At 51.2% G+C, this 19,850-nt stretch overlaps 8 protein-coding genes across 8 annotated transcripts; 4 read left to right on the top strand and 4 right to left on the bottom strand.

Annotated features, from left to right (window-relative positions):
* Positions 1–189: 189 nt before the first annotated feature.
* AAFC00_004069 (uncharacterized protein) lies at positions 190–2,163 on the top strand (the record flags this gene model as incomplete). Its single annotated transcript, XM_069343646.1, has 1 exon — positions 190–2,163. The coding sequence occupies one exon, from the start codon at positions 190–192 to the stop codon at positions 2,161–2,163; it is 1,974 nt and encodes a 657-aa protein (XP_069202200.1).
* Positions 2,164–4,221: 2,058 nt separating this feature from the next.
* On the top strand, positions 4,222–5,431 carry AAFC00_004070 (uncharacterized protein; the record flags this gene model as incomplete). The annotated part of the gene is made up of 5 exons (XM_069343647.1): positions 4,222–4,257; positions 4,335–4,382; positions 4,471–4,986; positions 5,043–5,241; positions 5,301–5,431. The coding sequence occupies 5 exons, from the start codon at positions 4,222–4,224 to the stop codon at positions 5,429–5,431; spliced, it is 930 nt and encodes a 309-aa protein (XP_069202201.1).
* A 297-nt stretch (positions 5,432–5,728) lies between these two features.
* Positions 5,729–6,535, bottom strand: AAFC00_004071 (uncharacterized protein; the record flags this gene model as incomplete). Its single annotated transcript, XM_069343650.1, has 1 exon — positions 5,729–6,535. The coding sequence occupies one exon, from the start codon at positions 6,533–6,535 to the stop codon at positions 5,729–5,731; it is 807 nt and encodes a 268-aa protein (XP_069202202.1).
* A 1,096-nt stretch (positions 6,536–7,631) lies between these two features.
* AAFC00_004072 (uncharacterized protein) lies at positions 7,632–8,008 on the bottom strand (the record flags this gene model as incomplete). The annotated part of the gene is made up of 2 exons (XM_069343651.1): positions 7,632–7,941; positions 7,992–8,008. The coding sequence occupies 2 exons, from the start codon at positions 8,006–8,008 to the stop codon at positions 7,632–7,634; spliced, it is 327 nt and encodes a 108-aa protein (XP_069202203.1).
* A 551-nt stretch (positions 8,009–8,559) lies between these two features.
* AAFC00_004073 (uncharacterized protein) lies at positions 8,560–9,974 on the top strand (the record flags this gene model as incomplete). Its single annotated transcript, XM_069343652.1, has 2 exons — positions 8,560–8,854; positions 8,923–9,974. The coding sequence occupies 2 exons, from the start codon at positions 8,560–8,562 to the stop codon at positions 9,972–9,974; spliced, it is 1,347 nt and encodes a 448-aa protein (XP_069202204.1).
* A 1,092-nt stretch (positions 9,975–11,066) lies between these two features.
* Positions 11,067–13,313, bottom strand: AAFC00_004074 (uncharacterized protein; the record flags this gene model as incomplete). The annotated part of the gene is made up of 2 exons (XM_069343653.1): positions 11,067–13,220; positions 13,281–13,313. 2 exons carry the CDS (start codon positions 13,311–13,313, stop codon positions 11,067–11,069), a joined length of 2,187 nt encoding a protein of 728 aa, XP_069202205.1.
* A 2,061-nt stretch (positions 13,314–15,374) lies between these two features.
* AAFC00_004075 (uncharacterized protein) lies at positions 15,375–16,747 on the bottom strand (the record flags this gene model as incomplete). The annotated part of the gene is made up of 7 exons (XM_069343654.1): positions 15,375–15,600; positions 15,660–15,705; positions 15,763–15,814; positions 15,866–16,193; positions 16,259–16,380; positions 16,437–16,597; positions 16,672–16,747. 7 exons carry the CDS (start codon positions 16,745–16,747, stop codon positions 15,375–15,377), a joined length of 1,011 nt encoding a protein of 336 aa, XP_069202206.1.
* Positions 16,748–17,518: 771 nt separating this feature from the next.
* On the top strand, positions 17,519–19,298 carry AAFC00_004076 (uncharacterized protein; the record flags this gene model as incomplete). The annotated part of the gene is made up of 3 exons (XM_069343655.1): positions 17,519–18,952; positions 19,005–19,116; positions 19,171–19,298. The coding sequence occupies 3 exons, from the start codon at positions 17,519–17,521 to the stop codon at positions 19,296–19,298; spliced, it is 1,674 nt and encodes a 557-aa protein (XP_069202207.1).
* Between the last annotated feature and the right edge of the window lie 552 nt (positions 19,299–19,850).

Here is a 19,850-nt window from a genome sequence, read left to right on the forward strand (position 1 = left end):
CACAAGGCCTGGTCTTTAATAAATCTCTCAACTCTCTGATTTTACTCTCCACAGACACATCACATCATCATTCTGATACCCTTCCACCATACATCATTCGCTATTTGCCACCTTGGTTGTTGTTTCATCTCGTCTTCTTGTACTGTGATCGCTTCGTTCTGCAGCTTTTACAAGCTCATCAGCATCATCATGGATGTAGACAAGGTGGCTTTCCGCGCTCGTTTTCTCGACATACTACTAGCCATCGGTGAGGCCAGCTACGTCTCATTTGATCTCGAATTATCAGGCGTTCCTGTCAAGCAACCAGGAGGAGGGGCAGACAAGCCTACACTTCAGGAACGATACCTCGAGACGAAACAAGCTGCGGAAACCTTTCAGATCCTTCAGGTTGGTCTCACCTGCGTCAAGGGAGAGTATCACTCCGGCGTCTATCTTTGCAAACCTTACAACTTCAATATTAGCCCGGTGATTGATGAGAGGAGGCTCGACGTGGACCGTACTTTTTCATTTCACTCTGGTGCCGTGGACTTCCTCCTTGGTGTTGGCTTCCGCATTGATCTACCGTTTACTTCTGGTATTCCCTATCTATCACGCAGCGAAGCCATTCTGGCTCACGAAATAGCACTTGCCCGTAACGATAGATCTACCATCGCCGATATCAATGTCAAGCCAGAAGATGCCCAGTCAATCGCCTTCCTTCGCCGAGTCCGCAAGGAGATTGACGCCTGGCTTAAGCTTGACCAGTCTTCACTGCTCGTTTCTCCGCTCAAAGAGAATGGCCGTCCTGTCGATCCCGAGCTCTCGAGATTTGAGAGACGTCTGGTGCACCAGTTGGTACGCGCAGAATACCCAAAATTAGTCACCATACCTGCGAAGGGCATGGTCCGCATCTTGAAGTATGACCAGGAACGAGAAGACAGAATAAAAGCAGAACGCTTGCGAGATTCTCAAGAGCGCATTGACAGACAGACTGGTTTCCGATGGCTCATCGAAGCATTGATAGGAAACCCTCCACGAAACTTGGACGTCAAGCAATTTGCTGTCAGCCCTGAGACCGGAGAGGCAGTACCGGCAAATCTTGACGAAATTAGGTCCAAGTACCACCGAGCACAACGTCTTTTGGCCAACAAGAAGACTGTTCTGGTAGGCCACAATCTATTCCTCGACCTCATCTATGTGTACAAGGCATTCATCGGACCTTTACCCGACCATGTCGATGACTTTGTCGCTCTTATTCACGACTTGTTCCCACTCATCATTGATACGAAATACATGGCTACCCATAATTGTGGTGATATAAATCCTAGATCATCATTGGAAGAAATCGCAGAGCAACTATCGTTGCAACAATTTCCCCTGCTGGAGACTCATCGCGAACACAACAAATATCAACAAACATCGGCATTTCACGAGGCAGGTTATGACAGCCTACTCACAGCACAAGTTGCGGCACGTCTGTCAACGAAGCTTGAAGCTGCCGGTTCTTACATTGAAGAATCTTCCGACGTGGAATCTCCCGGCGAGACTGGTGGGGTTCGCTTGAACGGAGCAGCTGCGAACTTTACCTCTCAGAGCCAGAACTCTTTCCCAGTATCGACCTTGAGCGGTGCTCTGGATGGACTCAAAGGTCTCGTCATAGCACCTTTGAAAACGTTGACTCAGGCAGGCAGGACACAAAATCAAGAGGCCTCTGGGGAGGCGCGCAATTTGACACAACCCTCTACGACTAGCGGAAGTCAAGGCGGCTCCAACGGCCGCAGAGCCAAAGAAAAGCTGCCGAAAAGGACAGTAAAGCCCGACAATTTTGTCAGTAAGAAACCGAATACAACTTCACCGGCCCCATTGCCTGGACGCTTTGCTCATTCTACCATATTCGAACAACTACAAGACGATAGCGAGACTCCTGAAGAGGAAGCAGCGGAAGAAGATGAAGTTATACAGTTCGATGACCTGCCGACATCTGCCACTGCGTCCGCACCAGTTGTGGCTGATACCGATGGTGTTTCCGGGGATGTTGTGGCTCCCGAGGATTGGGACACTCCGTACTGGCGGAGGTCAGGAGGAAAGGCAATGCCTAGATTTGATACGGACTTCTGGGATGTCTACGGAAACAAACTCAGAGTCTTCGGTTGTCAAGAAGGTGTATGTTTGCTTCATGGCTAATAGTGTCATGTATTGAAAAAAAAAACTCTTTCGCACCGACGAATCACGTGGTCAATAATATGTGGGCAGAAGGCATTGTTATGAACCTCCGGCCTGTACAGGATGGCTCAAACAGATGATTCAAGTCGATGTAGCTTGACACGTGCTGTATTCGATGCTGCTGCTGGTCGTGCCTGGATACAACAGAAGATCCACACCTGAGAACCCAAGAACACATCAAGCTAGCTGTGTAGGAAGCCTTACTCTAGAATGCACGAATTGCGTGATCGCTACCTTGATCTTGCTCCACCAATCTATCCAGTCCAATGCAGTCGTGTACACGCAGCTCTCAGCCTTCTGACGTAGATGGATGTCCACGGATCCCAAAGTGGGGCGATCGGACACTTGATGATCCACAAAATGGTGGAAGAATGTATCCCTGGTCCAAGAACTAGTCAGGACACAAGGTCCAGAAAACCAGATTGCGCCAACGATATGTGGATCAGGGTGAGGCGCAGCTGTGCAGCTGCAGTACACACATACTGTACAGCAGGTAGCTAGCCACTTGGGTTCCCTCGGAATATCAAGGTTGCTTTGTAGCACACAGACTGGATAACTCGAGGGGCAAACTATGTGCACGAAGCTTGGAAATGCTAACTTCAGGAAACGAAAACAGGGAAATGAGGATATCGCGACGAGGCGAAACCAACTTTGCACATGATGATTATCGTAAGCTCGATTGATTGATAGTAGAAGAAGCGGGGCACAAGAAGTGGGGAGGGGAGGGATCAGGGGTCCGATCCCGTTTCGCCAGGGTCCAGATTCCAGGATGCAGGTGCAGCTCAGAGTAGCTACTACGTCAGACACAACAATTCTCCACTCTTAAGGGAAAACAAGATGGATAGCATATCACATTGTGTGTGGCTTGTGACATTGTTATTATGATGATGACGGATCAGATGAACTGTTGTAAGGGCACGCACGCCACAGCTGAATTGTTACTTTCGTGTTATTCTACACACCAAGTACCGACGGAAAGAGCAATTCAAGTATCACAGAAGCTATTAAGCGAAGTAAACAAGGTTACCCACCATGTCAAACCTAGGATCAAGTCCTCCAAAGCAAGTGATCCGAAGAGATCAGCAAGCCAATGGCTCGGATGCGGACCTGAGAGTTCTTCGCCTATTCCCTTTTCTACAAGTACAGTGGAACCAATATAACCAGAGCACAGTACGCACACGGGCTTATCATATGTGGGATAGGTACGGCATGTAGGGACACTCGAGATAATCTAGGAGGTAGCAATAACAGATCTACCCACCCCCTCGAATGACGCAAGTTTCCAGAAAGAAACATGTGATACTGCTCCTTACCTACTCACCTCGTCTGTACAAACCACGTTGTCGATCTAGGTACTTTATTGGATCATGTTTTCGAACCAGGCCTCTAAACCACACAGTCGCTTAGCTTCCCCGACCAAGATCCATGCCCGTCTGTGGCGCAGTAACTTAGCTCCCTGCCTTACCTTACCCTGTTTGTACCCTGGATACATACTCTTGGACAATAGCCCCGATAGTAGTGGCAGTAGTGTGTAACAGCAGCTTAGCTTGTTTCTCTTCCACAGTTCCTTGTTTTTCCCATCGCTTGATCGCCCGCTCTCGCGTGCGCCGGGAAGAGTTGCTGCTGTACTTGCTGTTGGGCGTACGTATGTACTCTATCTAACCTTTACCCTCTTTCTTTGGACCCTGTGTGAGGACGTTGGTTTCCTTAGTTGGCAGGTGGGGTCGGGGATCAGGATAGACAGACAGGCAGACAGACAGACATCAAGGTGCCCTTTGGAAGTAGATTGGCACACCTTGGGCTGGGATGTACGTCCTACTGCTGCTGCTGCTGCTGCTGCTGCTGCAGTGTTATATATAGCTAGGGGTGTAGCTCCCCTCCTCCGCCCTCTCTCCTTCTTCTCGGTTTGTTTCTGTATTCTTGAAAGTATAATTGATTCACACTACAACACTTCATCTACATTACTACATTTACTCTAATCTACCTTATCGTGTTTGATAAGAAAGAAAGAAAACCATCATGTCGAATTACCAGGATGATAGCTTCGGGTCTTCGGTATGTCGCTTGCCTTTCTTTCTGTCTCGTCTCTTCTTTTATGACCCAGCCAGCGCTGACTTGCCGTTGTGATACAGGGTCGCGATACTACAGGTAGCCGTGGATACGGAGATGATAACCTCGGTGTGAGTCCTTACTTGTCTATTCTATGCCGCGTTCTATTATACAGATACAAGAAAGAAAGAAAAAACAATTCGCTGATACCATATCCAGTCTTCCAACACAGACAGCTACGGCAGCTCAGGCGGCCGCGACGAATACAGCAGCGGCGGTGGCAGTGGCGGCCGCTCCTCGGACAACTATGGTTCCTCTGGCACCACTTCTGGTCTAGGAGGAAGCTCGGGTTACGACAACAACACTTCGTCTTCCGGAGGCGGCTTCTCTGGCGGCTCTTCGGGCGAGGGATATGGTTCGTCGACGACAGCACGCGATGACTTTGGAGGCTCCAACAAGCAGGATACCTACGGGTCATCCACCGGTGGGCGTGATGATTTCGGTAGCTCCAACAAGCAGGACACGTATGGGTCAAGCGGCCGTGACGACTTCGGTAGCTCCAACAAGCAGGACACCTATGGTTCCTCGACGGGCGGCCGAGGAGACGACTTTGGCAGCTCCAACACCGACAGCTATGGCTCGAGCAACACTGGTGGTCGCTCAGAGCTCGGTGGTTCTCATACTGACAGCTATGGTGGCTCGTCCGATGCTGGACGCAACACCCATGACGATGACGTAAGTTCATCTCTTCGTTCCCATTGGCGTCCAAGAGGCTGACTCGTGTGCTCCAGTCCACTCCTGGTGCCGGGTACGGCAACAAGACCAGCGGCTTCGGCGACAACTCCGACTTCGACAACACCCGCTACGGCAGTGGCTCCAACACGGGAGCCTACAGCGGGGCCACCGAGTACGGCTCTGGCGCGACGGGCGGTGCCGGTAGTGGCAACAAGATGTCAAATTCCAGCAGTCACGGTGAGAGTGGCAAAGGTGGTATGTTTGTTCCCGTTCCCTTTTCTCTTGGACAAAGGCTGACAGCGTTTGTTGTATAGACTCGACCATGGGAAAGATCATGGAGAAAGCAGGCAACATGCTCAAGAAGGATAACATCGCGGAGAAGGGGCGTACCAAGCGAGAGACCGCTGGCTATGGCGAGGATGAGACGTCCAGGGACAACTACTAAGCCAGTGCTACGATGAGTTATGACTTATGTAATGTGAGGGGAAACTCCTGTGAAGACTGAGTAGTCAGACGAGACAGCTTTATTGTCGTGTAACGATTTTGTTTTTTTCTCCTGTACAATTTCATCCATCCGGGCCTGTCTCTGAAGGGTATAAAATGATGGCTTGGGTCGGCAGATGAAAGTGTTCCGCTGTTGAAAGTGACCATGTGAAAACGTCTGATTGCGCCACGCTGCCTATACTCCATACGCCGATGCTTTTGATAATCAAAGCAGAAAGAAAGACCCGCCACATTCTCCTTAGCGGACGTACTTGCTCATGAATCGTCTGTGGAAATCACTTCTCAGCAAGTCGTTCACAAACTCCTTGCCCTTCTTCTCCTCTGTTCCTCGAGCCTGGTTCTTGAACACAACATCGTCGTCCCAGCGCCTCTTCATGGCATAGTCCTTAGGGTTGAGCAAAGGGTTTCCTCGGGCAATGTCGAACTCTCTCTGTTCTTCTTCCTTCACTGCCCGTTCAGCAGCCTCCTTTGCGGCTTGTTCTGCGCGCTCGGCCTTGACCTTGGCGAGTTCGCGCATGAGATTCAATTCTTCGTCGTCGTCGTCGTCGTCATCTGAATCCTCATCGCTATCGTCGTCCTCGTCGTCGTCGTCCTTGTCTGATCCCGACGCGCCAGAATCAGATTCAGCGTCGATAACGCGGGTCTGCTCTAGCACACGGCGCCGCTTGGTCTCGTAGTCTTCTTCCCCTTCTCCCGCTTCTGCGCCATTCCCAGCTTCGGTCTCCAAAGGCCGCTTGATACCGCGAGCCACATCAGCGCCATCATGCTGGGTCTTGACAAAACCCTCAATAGCCAAAGTCGTTGCGTCGTCGTCCTCCTCTTCAGGCGACGGTTCGCGACCTTCCTTCTTGGCATAGTGTCTTCGTTCGGCGCGCAGCAGTTCGGCGCGCAGATCGCGACCGGCGTTCTCTGCCGTCGTGCCTTGCGTCGCTTGTCTGAATTTGAGGGTTTTGTGCGCGGGCAGCAGGCGCTGGTGGTAGGCTGGGCCGCGCTGTGCGTCTTTGCCGCGAGCTGGGTCGAAGGTCGGGCGGTGGGCGGTGGTCATGGTTGCGTTGTGAGGCTTGTCGGCCGTCGATGGAGATTGTAGGTAGTGTTCTGTAGAGCGTTGTGTGATGGTTGATGATAATGAGGCGATATGGGATATGGGTTGATGGTGTTGAGTGGATTGGTCGGGAGGTAATTATAGGAAGCACAAGTGCTGGTTGGTGTTCATCCACCTCTGCGGTTAATCCTCGGTGGTTGCGGCGACTGTCCTTCACCCCCGAGCTGCGACAATCGCTTGTAGGGCGACCCTGTCTGCTCCTCGGCCCCTGTCATTATAGCTCCTCTTTCGGTCTACACTTTGAAGGTCTGTGTTGAAGTGGATCGCAGTGGCTTTTTGAGGGAACTGAACCCTACATCACATGAAGGGGAAGAAGAAATAAGCACAGGCTGTGTCATATTGAGCTCAATTTTAGGTAGTCTCACGGGCTACTACGATCAAGACTCGAGTATTGGGCAGGGTCATGTTAGTGGTTACACTAAATGACATTACTGTCAATGGAGTTTGTTTGTCATGTCTTGCATTCTTCCTATCTACTTCGCCTAAGACGGTATTGAGTCTTGCTGCCGTGATAGCCAATTCATGTTCTTCGTGTCTTCGAAAGGGGAGGCCCGCGCGAGAAGTGTAGCGAGCAGCGGGCGGAATGACCGAAATCCGATGACCGTCAGCGATCTCAGAATGTCCAAAACTGCTTCCGCGCTCAACAAACCTCTCTGCCCATTATTATATATGACGTGGCACAAGCCGAAAACCAACTTGAGAGTATCGGATGAGTGTTGTATAGCGGGTCTGCTCTTGCCCGCTTGGTCCACAGCAATGGCACACAAGGCTGCTGTCGAAGCTACAGTACGATCCATCAATAGTTGCCAGTCGCATGGCAGAGCGGGGCCGGGCTCCCTGTAAAGCTACGAGAATTGTAGCAGGGCATGTATATGAAGCAATAGCTGCGCTCGCCGTTTGATGGGATTGCGATCATGTCCCGAATGCAATGTTGATCGTCCTGTAGGCGGCGAGTTCAAGGTCCGTCTGCATGTCTCGGACCAAGCACCATGTCGTGTCCTCGGTAGACTTGCTCTTGCAATCCACACTGCTCAATCCATCAATGATTCCTGAAATTCTTCTTCTGGTAGAACAGATCCGTCCTCGAACTACCCAGGTTGATAATCTTGGGGCAACCGTCCCTGTCCTTTTCTAGACGCGTGCATTCGAAGCAGTAGAAAGCGTCGGAGATGCCCTCGCCACCGCAGACGACACACTTGTTCTGGTAGTTGCCAAAGGAGCACTCGTCGCAGATGCGCACGAGGGTGGTGGGACGGACATAACTGTCACAGACTGGACATTTGCCGTCGCACTTGTCGCAAAGACGTCCGATGGCAATGCCGGCCGTCTTGCGGCACATGACCAAGTCGCTGCGATGGTGTCAGTACAGTAGATTGCGCATTTTTGGTTTAGCACTTACGGATGATGGCGAGACATGATGTTGAAATGTCGATATAGAGGGTGGAGGAAGACAGAGATCCAGTGGAATGAGGCGTGTATGTTGAGATCTGATTCGCGAGTGCAGTCCTAGATATTGGAATGTCAATGGTTACACGTGTGCTTGCTTCACAATCGCATCTGATGGTGGAGGTTTGGAGAAGCTGGGAGGACTCCGCTGACATGAGTCATGGTGCACAGCACAACAGATGGTGGAAGCACCATGTGTGACTCAAGCTGGCGGAGCGGAGCCGGGGAGCGGCGTCAGTCCGTCACCGGTCGGCTTTAAGCGATACATACAGCAAGGTACCTTTAACCACTTACTTGCCTGAGTTACAGTATACACTTGAGTCTAGAGATAAACCTTCACACCGTAGCCTTCCCAATTACACCTGCCAGGAGAGCTAGACCGACAGATCTGTTTGTCGTAGCAGTTGCCCACTACACGCGAGAGCACCTCATCGCGCCGGACAGCCAACAAATAGTGCGTTCTGCCAGCATACAATCAACATCACAGCACCCTCACGGCCGCTTTCACACCAACGCACCAGATGGCGGAGACGACAGATGCAGAGAACCCCCTGGTGTCCAAGAGCAGCTCCGACCCGTCGCTCTCTGTCCAGCTACATCCTCTGGTCCTTCTGACCATCTCCGACTACATTACTCGCCATACACTCCGAGAACACCAAGGTCCCATTGTGGGCGCCATCATTGGACAGCAAAATGGTCGCGAGGTCAGCATGGAGCACGCCTTTGAGTGCAAGCTCAGTGCAGCTGCATCGACATCAGACCATGCGTCTACATTGGCTTTGGATGAGGAGTGGTTCGCCGAGCGTCTCGAGCAATGTAAGTCACAGCAACAGCAGGACGCCGGGGAACAAGACGAGTATCAATGCTGATACACATGTCCACAGACAAGGAAGTCCACAAAGCCCCTGCACTCGATCTCGTCGCCATCTTCGCTCTGGGTCCTGCCACCGGTCCCCAGCCACAACACATCCCAATCTTGCAACAGCTGCAGACTCGCTACAACGACTCCCTAATACTGCTTCTGTTTCACCCAGACACTATTCTCGACGGCAGTCTGACCGGCAGCAAGTTGCCTCTGTCTTTGTACGAGTCGTTCTACGAGCCAGGCGCAGACGGCGCCGACAGTAGCCTACAGGCCAGACAGCTCCAGATGCGCTTCCGTCAACTGCCCTATGATGTCGAGACTGCCGAAGCGGAGATGATCGCTGTCGACTTTGTGGCCAAGGGCAGCGGCACCGCGACCGCGACCGTTCCAGCTCCAGCGAGTGTTCCAACTACTCAGAAATCCGGCGGAGAGGGCAGTCGATCTGCAAAGGGCAAAGCAAAACCCGCTGATATTCCTACCATCGCCTCTGGCAGCGAGACTGCACTGGACGCCAGCGATCAGGACCTCATCGCCTCTCTGACCGGAAAGGCGAATGCCATCAAGATGCTGCACCAGCGTATAAACCTCATCAAGACCTACCTCCAAAGCCTGCCGGATTCCTACCTGACAGATGCTTCTCTCGCTCCATCAGCCGACCAATCCACCCAACTAAACCAACCTCTGCTCCGCAACATATCCTCTCTCCTCTCGCGACTTCCGCTCCTGGCTCCTCCTCCTTCCCACCCCTCGACCGAAACCACCACCACTCCATCATCACAACCGCCATCGCTCGCCACCGCCTCGGCGCACGAGCACGCAGACGTCCAGCTCGTCTCTCTGCTATCGGCATTGACCCGCTCGCTGGCCGAAGCCAAAGACATGGGATCCAAATACGCCATCGTCCAGAAGGCTCGCTCCGACAAGATGCCTTCACTATCACGCGGCTCCAACCGCGGGCCATTCGGCGGTGGCGGCGGTGGAGGCGCGGGTGCTCCGGGGTTCGGAGGGATACTGGAGGATAGCCCTAATCATGCATGGGGCTCTGCTGGCGATATGGTGCCGGAGTATTGAGTTCGTTTTGTGAACGGGACTTTCCATCCCTTTGTTTCTTTTTTCCTTTCTTATTTCTTACGATAGCTCTATGCCGTATGTATCACGCACACGAAGCCACCACCACGCAAAATGCATAAACCAGGCGTTTCAATCTGCGGGAAGATTTCCCCAAGACGACGACGACGACGACGACGACGACGACGCATCTTAGATGAGATCAATACCTGCCTATCGATTAGCACTTGGTCCTCGTCGTTCCAATGCGCAAGCCGATAGAATAAGTTGGCCCCCCCACATCTTCTAAGCACCACATGAATAGCCACAGAAAACAAAACCTCTATTGTAATCAGCAGCAAACCTCATCGATTTCTATAGCTGTCTTCGTCCATAGCTGGTCACTGCGCCTTTCGATAACATCGACGACAAAAGAAAGGGAAATGAGGATATTAGGATAATGATGGATTGCAATGTGCGCGAGGAAAAGAAGATGACTGTTTCTATCCTCCGTTTCCTCTTTTCAAAAATAAATTTGGTCATGAGCAAAACAAAAAGAAAGAAAATGATCAGGCTCTGGTACGTGCAACCACCACCACTTCCGCTCTCGTGATCAGAACTAGAAAATGAAAAAGCAAAAATGCAAAGCAAAACATCAAAAACCCCCAGAAACACGCTTTCTGTCCTTTATCCCAAAAAAGTGGAGTTATGTATGTGTGTAAGAGGGATGGGTATTCTGTCTCAGTCTTTCAGTAACAACAACAGCCATAAAACAACGCTCATAAATGCTTCCTTCGTTTCCTGATATATCTTTCTTTCTTTCTTTCTTTCTCTCCGTGTGTGTGGAAACAAGAAAGCTCTCGTGGTCGATAATCCGCATGCTCCTTTCCCGAAAAGTTCCGTGCATACCATCAGAAGACAAAAACAAATGAGAAAAGGGAAAACAAATTTCGCAACGCTGGCCTCTATCATGCATATGCCCATCTGCTTCTCTCTTCAATTTCGTGCAAAAGCCAGCTTCGCTAGATCTGGTTCAGAACCGGAATCCCCTTTACGTGATATGCGAAATAAAAGAAGGAGAACACGGACGTGATAAGAAAACCAAAAAAAAAGTCGTCAATATCGAACCACTGGACTGCGGTTGACCTCATCATTCAGGAGAACGCCGTCTCTGATGCCCAGCTTCTCCAGCTGATCCATCCATGTGCCTCCCTTCCTGGGTTTGCCCTTGAGATGCCACCATCCCTTCTTGTCTGCCTCCTTTGCCGCATGCGGAGGTAGGGGCGAAGCATGTATCTCCGTGAAATTGTGATATCTCGAGTCTTGGCCTTCGTGCAAGCCTTTAGCGCTGGCCTGAATCTGACCTTGAGTCTGACTTTGTGTCTGACCGTGAGTCGGACCTTGCTGCTTCGCCTCGGTGGCCAAAGCGGGTGGCATGCTGGACTGATCGTACTTTCTGTGTCGTGAGAAGCCGCGCGTAGGAGTTGCCATGTGTGAGCTCGGCTTGGACGTATCAGAGGACGTACGTGATTGAGTGAGCTTGACACTCAGGCTGCGAGATAGTGAAGATCCAGATCTGGAGTGTTGGGATGACATGGGTGCGCGCAAGTTTGAGCCGGTCGGAGGATGAACGTCGAAAGATCTGTTGTGAGTATGTGAGTTCATATGCGCTGCGGGAGGACCGATGCCTATCATGTCGTCGACGGTGCGCTCGACACGCTGTCCACCGTCTCGTGCTTCACGATCAGTATCAGTGGTTCTGGCCATTCCTGTATGACTTTGCGATACAGGCTTCCTGCTGATAGTATGTCCATTGTTCTGTGGACGGGTGGGCATATAAACCTCGGGCTTGGCCTTTACTGGCGAGCCAAGGCGTGCAGCAACGATCTCGTCTTTCTCGCTCACTGCCGATGACTTGATGGTGGCCGAACGAGAGATGGAGACTGGACTCTTCACAGGAGGAGGATGACTGGCTTCTTCGATCGCAGACTCTTTCCATTGATCCAGGCTGGGGAGCGGAGGTAATTCGCGGTTGAGGTCTGGCTTTGCATGTCCCCTACGACCATCGGATCGCCCTCTGGTGGAATTGGATCTGCTCACCTCGCCACTTGTAATGCTGCCGTCATCCTTGTTGGAGCGACCCCAGTTTCGCCAATCGCGACGTGGCGGTGGACGGACAGCTTGTCCTCTGCTATCATATCGCTCGACATCGGAGCGTTGTCCGTTGTTGGCACGCGATCTACTTCTTGTGCGGCTCGGGTCTCTGCTGCGCGAACCGGGACGGACATAGTCCATGATACCATCCTTGACGCTGTTTGCAAGGCTCCTGACACTTCGCCCACTAGCCACACTCTTGATGCTTCTAGCTCTGCTTGTAGCGCGGGTGTTTGTGCGTGGTTCGCCCTCTGAAGGCCGTCGACTTCTGCCTCGGTTGTGCTTGTGGATCTCGTGGCGGATCCAGTCAATGGGATTCGAATCAGACTTGACGTGTGAATCCATCTCGGAAGGTACATTGGTCGAGGTTCGATTGGAAGCACGAGCTGGAGTTACGCCGGCCGAAGTTGGTGCAGTAGAAGTGTTCCAGAGATACTCAGTGACATCGGTGCGAGGGGTCGAACCACTGGTCTCATGCGAGCCTTGTCGCTGCGCACCTCTAGGACGGTCGTGTTGGGTGCTGAAACTGTTCGGGACTCTGGCCTGGTTCGTCTGCGGTGCAGAGCCAGACTTTGTCCGGCGGTGTGTAGGGTCTGCGAGCAACAACTGATCGGCACGACGCAGTGAGCTTGCTCTGACCGGAAAGCCTGTATGATTTCCACCGTTGCTATTGCTGGCGCTGTGGCCATTTGTGTGACCATTGACATTGCTCCTGGCAAACAAATCTGCGACTGGTAGCTCGGGCTTGTAAGCATACTGTCTCGCATCAACACCTGGCTGAGGCTCGTCGTATCCGTTTGTCAGAGCCGATCGACTCTTGGTGGGTTGTGTGCGATGCTCTGTGGATTTATCGAGAGACTGCTTTATCGCCGAATAATCCAACTGTGCCTTGGCAGATGGTCGCGGAGCTTCATCATAGTTGTTATTCGGAATGTGCGAAGGCCTCTGGTTAGTCAGGACAGCTACACAGGCAGCACGAAGCTCCACTTCAATTCTTGGGTTCAATGGGGACCTTCGTCCAGGATACGGTGAAGGCGGTGGGGTATAATCCGGAGGAAACTGCGTTATTAGATTGTCTGTCGCCATGTGCTGCTTCTCGTCCGATCTCGAAGGTATCTATTGACAACAAGAGTCAGTGACATATGGAACAGTATAAATCTCCAGACTCACACCTACCATATGCGACAGGCCCAGCCCGAATTTCTTCATGTTGGCGATCGACGACAATGTGTGTTCAGTGTCGATGCGTCACAGCAGATGGTGCTGCACAGTGACAGTAAAAGGGTCAGGCAGGCGGTGTGTAATTGGACTCTGATGTGTTGGTTCGGGATCGGTAGGAGTGAGCTCCCAAAACACAAGCCAGGGAAGGCAGGCTGACAGAAGAAGAAATTCGGACACGAAAAGGTAGTGTATGTACTCGTCAACGTGTCGATCGTGAGGCTGGGGGACTAAATCTCAAGGTTGTTGGTTGTAATTGCAGATGGTCATGGATCTTGTCTTTTGATTTGCATGGGCGCAAATGGGAAGAGCGATCGTGCTGCACTCGCTCTGCTGTACGGTTATGCCGTTCAGAGCAACGATTGGCTACCTGTTTGGCCTCTAGGTAGGGTACAGTAGGCTGCTCGAAGGCATGCAAAAGGCTCGCAGCCAGTCAATAAAAACAACTTCGTTCTGGCATATTATTTCCAGCTCGAAAGTGCTCCCAATATCACTCTGGCACAAGTGCTTCGCCAAGCTGAGGAAAGTACCCTGTTTTATCACCGGCAAACCAGCATGCGGGATGCACTACTCAGCAGAACGAAAGATGGTCCCACGGGTGGGTGCGGCCCATGAATTTACGACGATACAACATAATATAGATTGGAAGCCGGTACGCTTCGGCGATCAGGTAGAGGCTAATGTTTGAGCATCGGGTTACACGCCGCCTCAAACGGTCTTGCCGGGCCAATCACCACCACATGGCATTTTTCGCATGTTTCAAGACTAGCTAATCGGGGTCGCAGACTTTGTATCAGCTTCGGTTGCGACCGCTCTCTCTCTCACTCTCACTCTCTCGAACCCTTCCTCCGTGCTTCAGCAACTAAGATAGGAATAAAACGTCTGCAAGGTGCAACATCGCCAACGCATGAACAAGCATTTCTTCGTTGTCGTCGCTACCACAGTCGTAGAAAGCCCGGCCGTTTCCTGCCCTGCCACTTGCACTTGTCGCAACCACACACTACAGAGACGACGACTGGGTATATTTCACATGCTTATGCTTGTATCACAAGTGGCGGGTGCGAGTAGTGGCACGAGCCAACAACACGCAGCCGCTTTTCGACTTGGTGTAGTACCTACGCTCAACGTGTGTAAGGTACAGATACTGCATAAACTCCCTGCCACTGTGCCTTGTAAGGCCCGACTCAGGTACAAGTACGCTACCCACCCACCGTTCCTGTGTACTGCACCTTGCTTCGCACCTAACTCAGCTTCGAATTCCCCACTAAGAACGGTGGGGGAAATCTTGTCAGCTCTACGGTGGAGTCCAAACGGCCAACGTACTTGTAACGCATCTGTGCATTGGGCATGACCCCACCAGGTTCATGGTGCCCTTGGCCAATAAAGGAAGATCGAGTACCACGATAGCAGCCTGATAGCACTGTAGGATTCATCTATAATATGGATATTCAAGGAGCGCCACGGGGCCTAGAAGCCGTATGGTGTCAAATCAATCCGTCCCTGAACAGATACCACTCTCATCTCTGTGCCTCAGCCCCTTCCGAAAAAGCTTGCCTTATCACAAGTCTTATTGTTTCGCGCACAGCAGAATACAGCACAACACGCAACAGGACAGCCGAACTTTTACTGTAGGCGGTAGACTGTAAACATACCCTTACCGCTCGAACCACCGCAGGTCGTAATAACGGCATTCGCACACAGCAGCAGAGCCCGCTGCCGAGGGATCACGGGGTAAATGGTCACTGCGTCCTTCGGCACAACAGCGGTGGTGCCACGACATTGAGATACATTAGTTCTCACCCATAGATTATGCCCGCACTCTGCTGTCTCGCTCAGAAGGCCGTTAGTCGACTCACAGCCTTCAGACGGTAGGGCCACGACATTGTTGTCGTAGGATAGAGAGACAACTCACGAAAAGGGTGGTCTCCTCCACTCTATACCGCGAGATACCGGCTGCAGCGGCAATGACATGATGATCACTTGGTTCGAAATTTTCATAGGGCAGTAGAATGCTGATCATCTACAGGTACAGCCTTCGATTGCTTTGCTGTCTTACAAAGAGCTCTTTGCCCCAAAAACCACGTTGTCGAGCCACCCCTTGACAATCTCGTTGACTTCCTTTGGTGCCTGAGTCAAAGCCCAATGACTGGTAGCCACTTCACCTCTGCTCAAATGTGGGATGAATTCTTCCATTCCCAGTGACATCTCGGGCTTGAGGACGCTGTCCTTGGTTCCAGCAATAAATAGGACTGGCTGGTCGATATTCTTGTTCTTGAGTCTGCGCTACGCGTTAGGTCTGCCACGTTTGTATCAACATCGTCTATTCAATCGACTTACCCAAGCTCATCCTTGAAGTTTGCCTCGCGGGTACGGTACCAGTTCACTGAGAGATTGTCAGAGCTAAAGTCAGAAATAGAGCAACCATTCTATATCGACTCACAGGGTCCGTGCATGCCACTGCGCATGTACTCTGACGTATAGTATTCGAGTTCCTATGGTTTCGTGAGCTCAAATAAACATGCAGTGATGTTTGATGATCATACCGTTTCGTCCAGCAACAGCGGCTTTCCAGACTTGTTCATGATGTCGAAATCGATGCCCTTCTCCGGGCTGAACATGAACTGGCCGTCTGGACTGCGCCCACCGTACATAGCCGAGAGGAATTTTGACACACTCTCCCTCGATTGGATCTTAGCCTCCGGCTCTGGACCGGCCAGCTGTAGCTGATACCCGAATTGAGGCAGGTAGGGAACCACTTTTTCCATGGGCTTGTAAGTGTCTGCTGGTGGTAAATACGGAGTGCAGACCGAGAGCACATGCGTGACCAGGGTAGGGTGCCACTGAGCAAAACGATAGACAATAAGACCGCCCCTGGTCAACATTGTATATTAGCTGAAGTACATCCGTCGGTGCTTGTCTTACTGTGAATCACATACCAATCGTGACCACCAAGAATAATTTTTGGTGCATTGAGTATCTTTGCGAGCTCTGCCATGTTATCCGCTGCCCTCTTGAATCCATACAGTGAAATGTCCTCTGGAGGCACACGTGGAGCATCCTGCAGAGATGTCAGGATTTGCAGAGAACACTGGACCAACAGATTTGTTCGCTTACGGTTTGTCCATAGCCCATTTGATCGGGAACAACAACCCTCAGGCCTTGATCCATGAAGAAGGGGATCTGGTAGCGCCATCCAAATGATAGATCAGGCCATCCATGGACGAGGAAAATCGTGGCACGGTACTGTCCATTTTTGGGCACACCGAGGAGGTAATCTGAATCGACTCAGCATCGCCTTATGAGTATGGTTGTGATATCATGATCGGGGGCAGATCAGTGGTCTACGTACGATACCTGTGTCCGTTAAGGACCACGTACTCGTGGGTTACACGAGGGTCATCGGGAGTGATTTTATCTACGGACATTATGCAGACGAGGTATGTGGCCTACGAGAGTAACCTGAACCGCAGAAGCGTTATCTTATAATGCAGTAGTCGTCGCTGTCGTCAGTCAAGAGGTCAGGCAACGTATTTCAATATCGTGGCTAAGTATTCATGGGAACCGAGGCATAAAGACAGTGGTATTTTCATTACGAGCACGCCCCCGCCGAGTGTAAGGTACTATGTATTAAGTAGTAAGGCCTTACGCGTAAACCACACCGGTACTGTGCGTACAGATCAGAAAACCTGACAGGCCCATAACATGATCCGCTAATACGAGGAGATTGTCATCATGAGAGCAGAATATCTGGAGCAATTCGAAGCGCAGTTTATGATACCTGTCAGATTGTTGGGGTACTGACATGCATCGTCACTGAGGCGAGTCAAGATTAGGTACGGTAGGCATAGTACACTGGTTATCCCGGACGGCATTACTGCATGATGCCCCGCAGGACTTTACAGTACAGGTACAGTACCGTGCCCTATGGATGCTGTGCCGTAGCGTATTGAACGCAACTTCGCACACAGGCTAGGCTACCGCTACTGTATACCGTTTGAATTGCACAGGTTTTGGCTTTTAGAGGTATCGCAGGGTTCGGCCCGAGAGGGTGGCGCGATTTTGACTCAATCCTCCTGGGCGTCGCGTGTCCGTATTGTACTGAATCCGATTGCCCGTGTGTACCCTCATTTGACTGACCAATGTGAGGTCGAGCTGCTGTATCGTTCTTCCGACCGAGCTGTGTCTGCATACCAAGAATGGAAACATTTGGTCAGACTTTCTCTGCGCAATCGAATGCGCACGCGCAGATGCAGAATGGTCCAAGTTCCGCGACTGGCGACGTGGATGTCGCAGCAGGTCCAGGTTCAGGTCCAGGTAGTGGTAAGATGCGACGTCCGCACCGGCCCCGAAAGGACTACACCAATTTGGACACCGTCTTTGATTCTCTGGACGACCTCAAAACCGCCCTACGCCAGTATATGGACAAAGCCGCTGCCACCCACAATGCTGCGCCTGAATACATCTCATGTGCTATGACACTGTCATCACATGCCATTCTCCCCTTAAGATCACCGCTCGAAGGACCATACGCGCAGGGAGGACCCAACTTCCTACCCTTCAACGCCCTTTCTTCAGGTCGCAATAGCAACAATAATAATCATGACTTTGAGGACCCTACCAATTCGGATCTATTCCCTACAAAAACCATCCAGGATCTTGTCGATATCCAAGACCTGAAAGAAAGACAGATTTGGCAGCGTGCTGCCGCAAAAGGCGTTGTAAATGCGATTCAGAACCTAGATGGATTCAAGTATTGCTTCAATAATAATTGGACAAGCAAAGATGATAATGGCTATCGTTACTCTTATACTTGTCTGGATTCCTTGGAGAACAAGGACAGACATGCCAACGGTTTCCGAGCCACCAATGCGGCGAAAAGACGACCAGGCGCAAATACTCGTGGTGTGCGTAAGCCTACGTACGACTGCAAAGGCCAAGTTGCCGTCAAGTTCTCTGGCGTCCGCCGCACTGTCGAGGTCGTTTACAAGCACCACCCTATCCATAAGACTGTAGCCGAAAGAAGGCCGCCCCCGCGCAAGGACTCCAAAAGAAAAGATCTGACCGACGACCAGCAGCTTGATGCCCCTGCAGACTTTGATTTTGATTCTCACCAAGATACAACTTTTCTGTTCGAGGACGATCCACGACTGCACTTGTCCCCGTCTGCATCTGCCAGTGCTACTTCCATCATACCGCTAGCCTCACAGCCCTTACCATATTCCATACCTGTTGTCAATAGCAATCCACCTCCGGCCAAGAAAGCACGTCGCAGGATAAAAGATGCAGTAGTACCGTCACAGCCCAAGCGCCAAGTAGTACCTGAAGTCGCTCAACCTGATGCTAGCCCAGCGCAAGACCGTCCCATGTCACTGGCAGAAATCCTGCAACAGTCCATGACTGGTGCGCCTGTTGTCTCCGCACCTCCAAGTACTAGTCAAAATTTGACCCCGACTTGGCCTGGTTCGGCTACTTCTCCACACCAGGGACCGACAGGGCATTATCAACCACACCCTAGTCAACAATCCCTCATACAAATGGGACTCCCACAGGCCTCCACTGAGCTACGGGACGTTGGTCGATTTTCGAAATTGGCTAAACCCTGCTTCAAGTGCAAAGCGGCATCCGCTGAGGTAATCTTAACTCTGTCCTTTAGTTGTATGTGTAATAACTCAACGTGTCTAGTGTGATGGCAGACAACCCATCTGCAACTCTTGCGAGCTACAAGGGACTGTCTGTAATTATCCTTCGATTCTGCGATTCGACAAGCAACCTATGGAGTCTGGGTGGATACAAGGTGGGTCACTGAGACATCTCGTTCGTGATGGATATCGTAATAACATCAAGTCAGTCCAACCCACTTTGAAAGGTCGTAACGTCTTCCGGATGATGCAGCAGCCATCCGCATCTCTATCGGTCACGCAAAACGAGGTTCCGGACCATGATCCAAACCTCAGTGTCTGGTCTGCACATGCGTAATCCGGGGAAATTTCTCAATTTCTTCACGGACTTTTCTGATTTGTCTTTGTTACAATATACCCAGCTAAAGCGCTACCGATTCGAAAGTAGCTTCGTCAAGGTCATTCCTGAAGCAGCATTTGGATCTTACTACCCACTCTGTGGTAGCTTTGGAGGTGCGTGCATTATGACGTCCTGTAAGCAATGAAATATACCCCTTGATTTAAAATATCCACAACTCCTCGTGTGAAGACCAAAGATGGTTCGACCGGATGACTATTATGTGAGCACTTATTCGACCAATGCACCAGATGAAAGCATATCTGAGGTAACGTATGGCTTCCCAGGACCTTCCCATTCCATATGATGTCTCGGGACCACTTCTGCTGGCTCAGCCACTGTGATCTTGGCGTTGAATGGACGCTCTCTATGCGTTGAGACGTGAAGATCGTGCCTTCCTGTACCGTAACGATTTCCTATAACAAGTTCAGGCCGGAGTCATAGGTGTCGTCATGGGTGAGTCCTCGATTGCAGAGTATAAAAAGGCCATTCATCCACCTCTTAATCTCTCTT

Source organism: Neodothiora populina (assembly GCF_041146345.1).
Source record: "Neodothiora populina strain CPC 39397 chromosome Unknown canker_contig_17, whole genome shotgun sequence".
NCBI lineage: Eukaryota > Fungi > Ascomycota > Dothideomycetes > Dothideales > Dothioraceae > Neodothiora > Neodothiora populina.